Source organism: Trichomycterus rosablanca, chromosome 21, assembly GCF_030014385.1.
Source record: "Trichomycterus rosablanca isolate fTriRos1 chromosome 21, fTriRos1.hap1, whole genome shotgun sequence".
NCBI classification, from domain to species: Eukaryota; Metazoa; Chordata; class Actinopteri; order Siluriformes; family Trichomycteridae; genus Trichomycterus; species Trichomycterus rosablanca.
In genome coordinates, this window is record NC_086008.1 from 2,978,962 (window position 1) to 2,991,626 (window position 12,665).

The window sequence follows — 12,665 nt, forward strand, 5'->3', positions numbered from 1 at the left end:
GATATCTTCTTTCTATTACTGTTATTATTATTGTTTTTTTTCCCTCCACGAATGGGAAGAGAGAGATAGAGAAAGGAAATATTGAAAAAATGTATAAAACTCAAAAAACAGTTTGTACTGAAAATTTAATGTCGTATTTTACACACTTTGGTTCCATTCATGACAGAAACGATAGTTAATCGTTACACAAGATTCATCAGTTCAAGTTTAATATCAAACACAGTCATGGACAATTTTGTATCTCCAGTACACCTCACTTGCACGTCTTTGGACTGTGAAAGGAAACCGGAGCTCCCGGAGAAAACCCACGCAGACACGGGGAGAACATGCAAACTACACAGAAAGGACCCGGACCGCCCCACCTGGGGATGGAACCCAGGACCTTCTTACTGTGAGGTGACAGTGCTACCCACTGAGCCGCCGTGCTGCCCTACTAGCCGTGTAATGATGGCTTCGATTCCCAGGTGGGCCGGTCCAGGTCCTTTCTGTGTAGTTTGCATGTTCTCCCCGTGTCTGTGTGGGTTTCCTTCCACAGTCCAAAAACATGCAGTCAGGTTAATTGGAGACACTGAATTGCCCTATAGGTGAACGTGTGTGTGTGTGTATCTGACCTGCGATGGACTGGCGCCCTGTCCAGGGTGTTACTGTGTGCCTTGCGCCCATTGAAAAGCTGGGATAAGCTCCAGCACCCCCCGCGACCCTGATTGGATAAGCAGTTAAGAAAGTGAGTGATTTGGCTGATCGGCTCTATTTGGAAGGTTAGACTCGACGGGTTGAGCAGTTTAAATAAATAAATGGTCTATTTATTCAGATTTATTAACCCATTATTAACCTCACAAAACAGTTTTGGGAAAACACAAGTTGTTTGTACATTAGGCAGGAGCGTCTAAAAAATAATGTTTGGTGTGCGCTTTGGTAGTCCAATGGCAGTCTGGGAAATATAAGTAATACCTTAAAGCATTGGCAATACCAGTACCAGTCCAGTATCTCTAAAATGAACACAAAATGCCTTTATTAAGATAAAGTTAATGAAATGATCCAGTTTTCCTGGTGTTCTTCCCTGTATGGCACATTTTAAACTCATGCCCGCTCCTTCTGCACCCATTCCACTCATGATCCGAGTCCGGTGCTACCACAGAATCTACACCGCGGTACAGGAGGAACGCCGGTGCGCCCTCACTTCTCTGTGGTTTGGGGCTTGGCGGCGTTATCGTTGGAGCCGTAGTCGACCCTCTCGAACAGCAGGATGGTCTCGCAGTGCATGGTCTGGGGGAACAGATCCACCCCCATGGCTCGCACTGGACGGAATGGATCTCCTCGGACCCGGTTGGACGGCGCTCTGCACAGACTGGGACGACACCGGGAAAAAAGAAAACCATTTAGTCATATCTCAATCACAAGAGCCCTGCACACACACACACAGGATCACGCTTTGCTCCTTGTATTCCTCTGCTCGTCTATCCTGCACGTACCAGAATGTGAGAACTTCCCTCTCAGTGGATCAGACACAGCAGCGCTGCTGGAGTTTTTAAATACCGTGTCCACTCACTGTCCACTCTATTAGACACTCCTACCTAGTCGGTCCACCTTGTAGATGTAAAGTCAGAGACGATCGCTCATCTATTGCTGCTGTTTGAGTCGGTCATCTTCTAGACCTTCATCAGTGGGCACAGGACGCTGCCCACGGGGCGCTGTTGGCTGGATATCTTTGGTTGGTGGACTATTCTCAGTCCAGCAGTGACAGTGAGGTGTTTAAAAACTCCAGCAGCGCTGCTGTGTCTGATTCACTCATACCAGCACAACACACACTAACACACCACCACCATGTCAGTGTCACCTGCTCTGTGGGGGTCCTGACCATTGAAGAACAGCGTGAAAGGGGGCTAACAAAGCATGCAGAGAAACAGATGGACTACAGTCAGTAATTGTAGAACTACAAAGTGCTTCTATATGGTAAGTGGAGCTGATAAAATGGACAGCGAGAGTAGAAACGAAACAAGGAGGTGGTTTTAATGTTATGGCTGATCGGTGTACAAGTTCATCTGTGAAACATGGTGGAGGTAGCATGGCTGCTCACTAATATTTACTGACAATATAAAATGAACCTGAATAAATCAGGAGGAACTTTAATCATGCAGCAATACAACGATCCAAAACTACCAAATCAACAAAGGACTTAATGAAGGTGGAAGAGCAGAAGCTCAGTTAGACGCTGTAGAGGAGACTGAAGACTAGAGGAGACGTCTGCCACCGTCTACCATCAATAAACTGATATTATTTAAAAAAAAAAAAAGCAAGCAAATCATTACTTACTCGACGAAGTTGTTCATGGCTGCTTTAGCATTACACGCTACGTACACCAGCCTCTTCAAATGTTCCGCTCGTCTAATGGCCAGAATGACTTTGGAATCTGGGCGGATATGATAGAACGGTATTACACCCTCTCTACTGAAGCCTGAATGAAGTAATGTGTGAATTAAGGCTAGTTGTTCTTACGTAGCCCTGCTCTGGGAGGATCCACGATTGCAGTGACGTTAGGAGACACGACAGCGTTGAGCACTGTAGGGAAAATGTCCTCCGCTTTACCACAGTGGAACTCGATGTTGGTCAGACCTAACAAAAAACAAATCAATCAATCTATGTACATTTACACCGATCAGACATAACATTAAAACCACCTCCTGTCCATTTTATCAGCTCCACTTACCATATAGAAGCACTTTGTAGTTCTACAATTACTGACTGTAGTCCATCTGTTTCTCTGCATGCTTTAATAGCCCCCTTTCATGCTGTTCTTTAATGGTCAGGACCCCCACAGGACCCCCACAGAGCAGGTATTATTTAGGTGGTGGATCATTCTCAGCACTGCAGTGAGACTGACATGGTGGTGGTGTGTTAGTGTGTGTTGTGCTGGTATGAGTGGATCAGACACAGAACACCTCAGTCACTGCTGGACTGAGAATAGTCCACCAACCAAAAATATCCAGCCAACAGCGCCCCGTGGGCAGCGTCCTGTGAGCACTGATGAAGGTCTAGAAGATGACCGACTCAAACAGCAGCAATAGATGAGCGATCGTCTCTGACTTTACATCTACAAGGTGGACCGACTAGGTAGGAGCGTCTAATAGAGTGGACAGTGAGTGGACACGGTGTTTAAAAACTCCAGCAGCGCTGCTGTGTCTGATCCACTCATACCAGCACAACACACACTAACACACCACCACCATGTCAGTGTCACTGCAGTGCTGAGAATCATCCACCACCTAAATAATACCTGCTCTGTGGGGGTCCTGTGGGGGTCCTGACCATTAAAGAACAGCATGAAAGGGGGCTATTAAAGCATGCAGAGAAATATATGGACTACAGTCAGTAATTGTAGAACTACAAAGTGCTTCTATATAGTAAGTGGAGCTGATAAAATGGACAGTGAGTGTAGAAACAAGGAGGTGGTTTTAATGTTATGGCTGATCGGTGTACATCCATAGTTTTAATATAAATCACTGAAATTGGTTTGTCAGTTACCGTTAGCTTTAGCGTTCACTTTAGCGTCCTCCACAGCTTCCTGACACAGTTCGATCCCGATCACCTTCTTCACCCTCTGTAACAAACATCAGAACAAATTATTAGGCGCTTATCAAGGGCTTAGATCGGATTTATGTAGCCAAGTCTAAGTGGTGGTCCATAAACACTCTTAGCACTTGGTACTGGTGCCAAAATCCTGAATGGTTCAGCACTTTACAGCACAAAATCACAGGTTCTCGGCCAAGAGAAGAGCTCGTTCATGTAGTTTATAGTAACTTCTGACTTCTGTTTCTGGATGATGAAACACCCACTGTCACATGTTGGGCTCTCAAACCAATGGAAACACAAAAAGTTGTTCTTAAAAGGTTGCTAGTAATTAAAAGGTTGCCGTTTCAAGCTGTTGGACCCTTGAGCAAGGCCCTAAACCCTCAAATTACTCAAGTTGTATGTAAGTTAGGGAAGTTGTAGCCTAGCGGTTAAGGTACTGGACTCGTAAGTAGAAGGTTGCTGGTTCAAACCCCACCACTGCCAGGTTGCCACTGTTGGGTCCTTGAGCAAGGCCCTTAACCCTCAATTGCTTGGACTGTATACTGTAAGTCGCTTTGGATAAAAGCATCTGCTAAATCCCAAAAATTAAATGTAAATGTAATTTTTGGATGAAAAGCCAGCCATTTAATAAGCTAACCCATCAATTCAAATAACTCAAGTGGTACCCTCAGAGGTGATATTGGCCTAATCAGTGACTTGTAGCGCTTTTCCATCAAAAGAACCCTGGTTCTGGTTCTTGAACTGGTTCTGTTCAGGTTTCTTCGAACCCTGGTGTTTATTAGAGAACCGACGTGTGTTTCCACCAGTTTTGGGTTCTGTCCGGGTCGCTTTTAACATGTCATATCACACAGTTCATCTCTTTTGATGCGCTTTGAAAATATCAGCAGTAAACTGGATTAAAATGTAATCAGATGAATTTCAAAAGTTGGAAGTGCAGCATTAAGCTCCATACAAGACACCAGCACAGCGGTTTTACAGCTTCTCATGTAAAAGCACCCGAAGCTCTACACTTTGACACGCCCACAGATGACGTTACGGTTCGCTCTGAAGAACCCAGTATTCTGTGGTCCCAGATTAGACGCTAGTTCGCTGTCTGGAACCTCTTTTTTTCTGTGGAAACATGCAGAACCGGTTCAAAATCAAGTTCGCGAACCGGAACCGGCTTTGTTTTGCGTCGGTGGAAAAGGGGTATCAGTAGACCCAAATGAGCGTGTCTGAGGGAGTTCGGATCATATGGGGCTCTATGCTGTCTGAATGATGCACCAACAAGAATAGTGGGGGAACACATAGGGCATAGCGTGACCCTCCCAAAACCATACGGGTCTCCTGAGCAGGCCAAACGACTAAACTGTGCTGCTCTCTGGCCCTTCAGGACTGAAGTACATCCCTGTTTTAGAAGGTTTATAGTCAGTACTAGAGCTCTGTATTGGGATGTGTGTGTGTGTGTGTGTGTGTGTGTGTGTGTGTGTGTGTGTGTGTGTGTGTGTGTGTGTGTGTGTGTGTGTGTGTGTACCTTTGCCAGAGAGATGCCGATGGTTCCTGTTCCACAGCACACATCCAGCACAGTGCTCTCCTGGTCCAGCTGTGCCCATTCGCCCACGGACGAGTACAGCACCTCCGCTGCCGGTGTGTTAGTCTGGAGGTACAGAAACCACAACACGATCATAAGAGGAATTAGGATTCACGTGCCTAAAGTATTTGGACGCCCCTTCTATTTATTGAATTAAAGAAACTCCAGTGTCCTGCACAGAGCCCTGACCTCAGCCTCACTCAGCAGCTCTGGAGTGAACTGGAACCTCAACTGAGGCTTATCATCAGTGCCCAGCTGTAGAAATGCTCTTTTACATCAATGGGCCCAATGGGTCATGAAGTGTATTATAGACCCCACACACCTGGAAGAAGGAATGAGGGGAGATGCGAAATCTGAGGCCGAGCAGCTCCTCGTGGATCCACGCGTCTCCAGCCACCAGCTCACACGGCAAATCCTCTGTGCCAGCGCAGGTCCTGTGTGACATGAATGAATGAATGAATGAATCGTGGTTTCCAGAAGCGCTAAGGTAGACCAGACCAGCCGAATTATAACCGACAGTTCTGGATTTAACCAGAAACAGCAAGGTGAAGCGAGTAACAGGAAAATGAAAAGATATAAATTCTAACACGACGGTACTGTTTGCTTTCATCACTCGTACCTCTGACCGATCCTCACGAAGTGCAGGGACGTGACCCCGCTGTCTTTCCCTTCTCCGTCTGTGAAGAACTGCTTCATAGAGCTCTTCAGAGCTTCAATCTCCTCCACCGAGAGCTTCTACATTTCACCCAAAAGAAGATAAACCTGTATAAAGTCTGATTTACCTGGTGGGATTTTGTTTAAGGGTCTTATCTCCACTGTCCAGACTCCTTTCCATACTGTCCAGAGTCTTATCTCCACTGTCCAGACTCCTATCCATACTGTCCGGAGTCTTATCTCCACTGTCCAGACTCCTATCTATACTGTCCAGAGTCTTATCTCCACTGTCCAGACTCCTATCCATACTGTCCAGAGTCTTATCTCCACTGTCCAGACTCCTATCTATACTGTCCAGAGTCTTATCTCCACTGTCCAGACTCCTATCTATACTGTCCAGACTCCTATCCATACTGTCCAGAGTCTTATCTCCACTGTCCAGACTCCTATCTATACTGTCCAGACTCCTATCTATACTGTCCAGAGTCTTATCTCCACTGTCCAGAGTCTTATCTCCACAGTCCAGAGTCCTATCCCCACTGTCCAGAGTCCTATCCCCACTGTCCAGTTTTATCCACACTGTCCAGAATCTTATCTCCACTGTCCAGAGTCCTATCCCCACTGTCCAGTTTTATCCCCACTGTCCAGAATCTTATCTCCACTGTCCAGAGTCCTATCCCCACTGTCCAGTTTTATCCACACTGTCCAGAATCTTGTCCCCACTGTCCTGAGTCTCATCCATACTGTCCAGAGTCTCGTCCCCAGTGTCCAGAATTTTAACCCCACTGTCCAGAGTCTCATCCCCATTGCCCAAAATCTTATCCATACTGTCTATCGTCTCATCCCCACTGTGCAGTCACATCCCCACTGTCCAGTTTTATCCATACTGTCCAGAATCTTGTCCCCACTGTCTAGAGTCTCGTCCCGTGTCCAGAATTTTAACCCCACTGTCCAGTCTCATCCCCATTGCCCAAAATCTTATCCATACTGTCTATCTTCTCATCCCCACTGTGCAGTCACATCCCCACTGTCCAGTTTTAACCATACTGTCCAGAATCTTGTCCCCACTGTCTAGAGTCTCGTCCCCAGTGTCCAGAATTTTAACCCCACTGTCCAGTCTCGTCCCCCATTGCCCAAAATCTTATCCATACTGTCTAGCGTCTCACCCCCCACTGTCCAGAGTCTCGTCCCCACTGTTTATAGTCTTGTTCCTCACTTACCCCGGCCGGTGTATTAATCCAACACCATATCACACCATTGCAAACGGTTCGAACTTGCAGGTGTGAATCTCAGCAGACCAACTGAGCCGACCGAGCATCCATACAAACACAACTGGAGTGTTTAAAATAGGACTATCAGGGTCTATTCTTACTGCTGCTGCCGACTGACCTGGGTGCCAGTATTAGTGTGTGTGTGTGTGTGTGTGTGTGTGTGTGTGTGTGTGTGTGCAAAAAGCAGCTGCAGATTGGCAGGGCGTGTTGTGATCTGGCTCTCCCTGACCAGATCGGGAATTGTAAATGACTACATTGGGAGATGAAGGGGGAAAATACAGGAAAAAAACACAAACATGTAGAGAATTGATTTATGGGTGAGTCTAGGGTGCAGAGTGGCACATCTCTGGTGTTTTGCCAAGAGACAATTAACACCATATGAAGGTTGTGGTGTCATAATGACAGATGAAGCACATGGTAGAGAAATGAGTGAGCTCTCCATCACTGCTGTTAAAAATCCTGCTGTGCTACCTGTGGATTAAAGAAGACCATGGCCATGATTTGACTGGTCCTGCTGGTTCGTACTGTTAGCTGCCTCCAGTGACCCTCGTATGTCTCCGGGCTGTAGACTGCATACGGACTAGTCCTGCACCCAAGGAGAAGAAGAGGAATAGCTTTATTGTTCTGTAAATATATACCCAGACGTACAGTACTTTTCATTCATTCATTCATTGGAACCCTGAGCCTGGCCCTTAATCTTCCAGGGGTGCAACAGTGGCAGAGCTTAGTTTGATCCTCATAACTTCCTGATCTACAGAGGTTCTGGCCTGGTGATCAATAGAAATAAATGATCGTGTCTGAGGGAGGGAGGGGTGGAACAGTGGTGACTACTGTCTGGTCCAGACGTCGACCCGAACAGCAGAAGAATATGGACAGAGGCGCATAGCCGTCTGCTCTGAATGGTTTTATTCATATGCACTCAATGTATGGTAGAAGATTCGAGAACACCCGACGTGCCGAGCGTACCTGATGTATTTCTGGAAGGCCTGGACGACGTGCTTGGCTTCTTTAGGAATGTGGATGGTGTCAGAGGGACTCACAACAGCACACGTGCCACCTTTGTACTTGCCCAAGCGAAATCCTACCGTCTTATCTTCTCCATCAGCGCCCGTCCCGATCACAAACTCACACTTGTTCCTGTACTCGGTCTGCGGGGAACAAATGCAGATTAAAAGACGACTCATCAGAATTAATTGCTCTGTCCACTGCTTATAGGTCCAGTTATTGTGCTCCTTACACCAAGTCATGCATCCTTCTGCATTTGTATTTAGTATGAAAGATTCTGGACAGTGGGTATAAGTCACTGGACAGTGGATATAAGACTCTGGACAGTGTGGTTAATACTCTGGACAGTGGGTATAAGTCTCTGGACAGTGGATATAAGACTCTGGATAGTGTGATTAGTACTCTGGACAGTGTGGTTAATACTCTGGACAGTGGGGATGAGATTCTGGACAGTGGATATAAGACTCTGGACAGTGAGGTAAAACACTGGACAGTGGAGTTAAGACTCTGGAAAGTGTGGACGAGACTCTGGACAGTGGGGATGAGAATCTGGACAGTGGGGATGAGAATCTGGACAGTGGGGATGAGACTCTGGACAGTGGGTATAAGTCTCGACAGTGGGGTAAAGTCTCTGGACAGTGGGGTTAAGACTCTGGACAGTGGGGTTAGGACTGGACAGTGGGTATAAGTCTCTGGACAGTGGGGTTAAGACTGGACAGTGGGTATAAGTCTCTGGACAGTGGGTATATGTTTTTGGACAGTGGTGTTAAGACTGGACAGAATCTTGTCCACCACCTGTATAGAATGTAACAGGACCATAAATCATACCTGTAGAGGTGATGGCCTGATGGGCTTGAGTGGGCAGCACATGCCCTTATTTTTCTCCTTCTGTACGAACAGCCACGGCAGCATGGCTTTATTATTATTCCCAATTTCCCTGCAAACACAGAACAGAGAAACCATGAAGATGCAGGATAGCACCCGAGGAAGCACACGACCACCATTCCTGCTAAAAATTATAATAAAAATATTGATGAATTATTTACAAAAATGGAACTGGAATGTTCTTCTGCAGTAAATAATCCTAACAGTACCTGGCGAGCTTCTGCAGGACGGCCTCCACCTCACACTCTTTCCTCTTCAGCTGCTCCTCGTACTGGACCTGCCACAGGGGCGTCACCGCGTTGGCAATCTGGGTGCTGAGAGGCTCTTCCTCGCCCGCGTCCCGCTCGTCGGTAGGGCGTTTGGAAGCGGGCTGCACGTGGTCCGCCGCTTCCCCGTCCTGTCTGCGCTTCTTGGCGATGGGGTCGGCTTTGGGTTTGGCCAGACGCACACTCAGCACTTTCCCCTTCCACTGCATGCCATGTACCAGCTTCATAGCCTTGTCCCGATCGTCCTTCATTAACATTTGGGTTAAGATTACTGACAGTTTAGCAACATATAGCCAATTAAAATTTATTTGCATAGTACTTTTTACAATAAACTTTACAGCATCCAGGACCAACAGACCAAAAAAAAACCCTGATAAGCAAGCTGAGGGCGACAGTGGCAAGGAAAAACTACTTTAAAACTACAGGAAGAAACCTTGAGAGGAACCAGACTCATCAGGATTCCCCATCCTCCTTAGAGGCCTGGAAAATAAGTATTTAACACCAGTGTACAGCAGAGCGGGAGAGTCCTGTAGCAATCTTTGGCAAAAAAGACTTATAATTTTTGAGTAGAGATCGTTAGAACAGGTTTACTTGATTGTGAACAGTGTTGTCTAAGTTTCGGCATCTCCTGCTTTCAAGTTGGAAGCATATAAGTTCCTTTATGTAATTGATTTATTAAAACACATAAATTCTAAAATACTTTTGATCTGATAGGATCCGATAACACATTCTGTGAAGTACATTAGAGTTCAGAAATGCTGCTCACATATTAAACAACACCAACCTGATTCTTGAAGGTGACGAAGGCAAACGTCTGTCTCCCAATCAGCTTGATCTTGTGAGGATTCAGACCGTGCTTGTTCAGGAACTTCTTCAGGTCGTTGAAGCCGGTGAACTTGGGCAGGTTCTGGATCTCCACTTTAAAAATCTCAGAGGTAAACAGATCCTCCTTGATGTAGCGGTAGACATTGGAGTTGCTCTGTTCTTTTCCCTCGCTTTCTTCGACAGACGGTTCTTCTTGTTTTGTCTCCTCCTGGGGTTCAGGTTCGATCCTGGACTCCTCCTTAGTGGATGATGAATCATTTGGGACGGTGCTGTCTGGTGCTACATCTGCCATGATGATCTAAGAGCAGAAATAAGCAAAAAACAAGAAATAAGTCCAAATAGTCAAGGATTGCATTACTTTTATATATAGACTATGTGGTCAAAAATATGTGGACAGCCTAATTATTAAGTTCGTGTGTCTTAGATACAAATAGGAGACCACAAGTACATACAAGTTAAATTGTATTGTGGAACTTTCTACACCACTAAATTATTAATTTAAGCAGCTTAAATGTATAGTTTTGACACATAGTTTTTAAAAAAACCCACAATAAACGTATAAACCTAATTCTGTTCATGAAAACTGATATATATTGCAGAATTCACTCAGTTCCAAGACTGCTACGAAATACACGTTCAAGTTTATGGGGACCTAAGCTGTATATTTAAAATATATAGGATAAAACTCTCTCTTTTACTGAGAATAAACAAAAATGCACTAATATTAAAATGCCATTCAGGATATAAAATAAAGCAAACATACAGAATACAGAAACCATCACCGAGCAGCCATATTCCAATCTAACTGACTAAATTCACAGCATAAATCATAACCAGCCACCAAAATAAATACAAACCTTGATATTCAGAAGTGTATAAATGAAATAAATGAGTAATTTATTCAGTGTTTCTACCAGAGAATCTGCAGCACAGTGGAAACACACATGCAAGCTGCCATGTTACATGCATATTGAACACGTGTCAAATACGAGCAAAATATATAATTTAAACTGTCACATTTAATTACATTTATTCGAAAATTAAATACATGAAAAATTCGATGCTAATTTCTAATTGTTTTAAGTCGAAAAGCATGTTGGTGAAGTGTTTTTTTAATTTTATTTTACTCTTAAAGTGACTTTTATTTTGAAATTCACATAGCTATCGCTAGTTTATTCACCATCTCAAAACGTTTTAAAAGTACAAGCTGTTAATAAAGCCAATTACCTCCAGAGAATCCGAGTTAATAAAACTATATAATATAATATAACTGGTTTGTGTTTATAAACTAAAATAATAGCAAACAACTGTTTAAAGACGAGACGAAGCTTTTTCAGAAGGGCGGAATCTCAAATTCATTTACAGTCATAGCCAAGTGCACTAAATAGGGTATAAAACCCGTTCTATTGTTTGGCATGTAGTGCACTTAGATATGATTATAAAGCAAATTAGGACACAACCAAGAAGAACAAACTAGCTAAAAACAAAATTTTTAAAATGAGATAAGAAAGGTCTACTGCGCTAGCCCACCACAGCTAAGATCCAGGTTCAAACCTCAGTGGTGCTATCAGCCAACTGTGCATCTACACAGACATGATTGGCTATGTCCAACTGGAGGGAATGGGGATGTCCAAAGCCCTGTGATGTATCAGTGCTCTGTCCAGGGTATTCCTGCCTTGTGGAAACAGACAACACAAAATGAAACAGATCTTTATATACATTTTTAGATTTTTATATCTTATTTTTGCATTACATTACTTTATTTTTATTCTTTCCTGTACTACATTGTCATGTCCTTGTGTGATAATTGTGTCGCTTATGATAATTGTAAATTGCTGCTAGAACACTGCAATTTCCCTTTAGGAATCAATAAAGTAATCAATCAGTCAATCAATTTGTCAAAAGACCTAACAAGCTTGTGGTCAGAAATCCACAAACCTAAGGCCATACAGCCTAGGCATCCTCATGTAAGGTCAGTCACCTAAGCTCTTTTGACTGAAGGCTTCCCAGATGAGTCGAGACTGTTATAGAAGCAAACGGATAAGAGGAATGACTCTATGTGAATACATATGGTTTTGGAATGGGATGTCAAACAAGCCCGTGCCCATTTATTAGACCACAGTTCACTTTTATCAGTTCGGGGTAACACGGTGGGTATCACTGTCGCCTCAGAGCAAGAAGGTCCTGGGTTCGATTCCCAGGTAGAGCAGTCCGGGTCCTTTCTGTGTGGAGTTTGACTGTTCTCCCCGTGTCTGCGTGGGTTTCCAATGAGTGCTCCGGTTTCCTCCCACAGCACGAAGACGTGCAAGTGAGGTGAACTGGAGATACAAAATTGTTCATGACTGTGTTTGACATGTTGTGTAACCTGTCCTGTCATGAATGTAACCTAACCACAGTGTGTAAAAGTGATGTTAAAATCTTAATAGTTCGCACTGCTGCTTTAAGATTAGGTACATAATGAATGAGAATGCGGCCCTGAAAGAGGTGGGATCTGCCTGAATACGGGTGGGAAACGGTGTCACAAGGAAGACACGTCAGAGCTAGCCCGAGTCGAGCTAACGTTAGCCGGCTAGACGAAGTTTCGGGACTGAAAAGCAGCGAAATTAGATTGAATTAAAA

The 12,665-nt window shown here is 44.6% G+C and overlaps 1 protein-coding gene across 3 annotated transcripts; it reads right to left on the minus strand.

Moving 5' to 3' along the window:
* Positions 1 to 781: 781 nt before the first annotated feature.
* trmt2a (tRNA methyltransferase 2 homolog A) lies at positions 782 to 11,311 on the minus strand. 3 transcript variants are annotated; one of them, XM_063018119.1, is made up of 13 exons: positions 11,274 to 11,311; positions 10,006 to 10,344; positions 9,165 to 9,466; positions 8,899 to 9,007; positions 8,032 to 8,213; positions 7,537 to 7,651; positions 5,760 to 5,875; positions 5,463 to 5,574; positions 5,084 to 5,206; positions 3,523 to 3,598; positions 2,497 to 2,613; positions 2,314 to 2,410; positions 782 to 1,348 (listed from the first exon to the last, which is right to left on the minus strand). In XM_063018119.1, the coding sequence occupies exons 2-13, from the start codon at positions 10,336 to 10,338 to the stop codon at positions 1,177 to 1,179; spliced, it is 1,854 nt and encodes a 617-aa protein (XP_062874189.1). In that variant the 5' UTR covers positions 10,339 to 10,344; positions 11,274 to 11,311; the 3' UTR covers positions 782 to 1,176. The 3 variants fall into 3 exon arrangements, with proteins under 3 accessions (XP_062874189.1, XP_062874188.1, XP_062874190.1); XM_063018118.1 differs by lacking the exon at positions 11,274 to 11,311 and adding an exon at positions 10,904 to 10,996; XM_063018120.1 differs by lacking the exons at positions 7,537 to 7,651; positions 11,274 to 11,311 and adding an exon at positions 10,904 to 10,996 and having other exon boundaries at positions 8,151 to 8,213.
* Between the last annotated feature and the right edge of the window lie 1,354 nt (positions 11,312 to 12,665).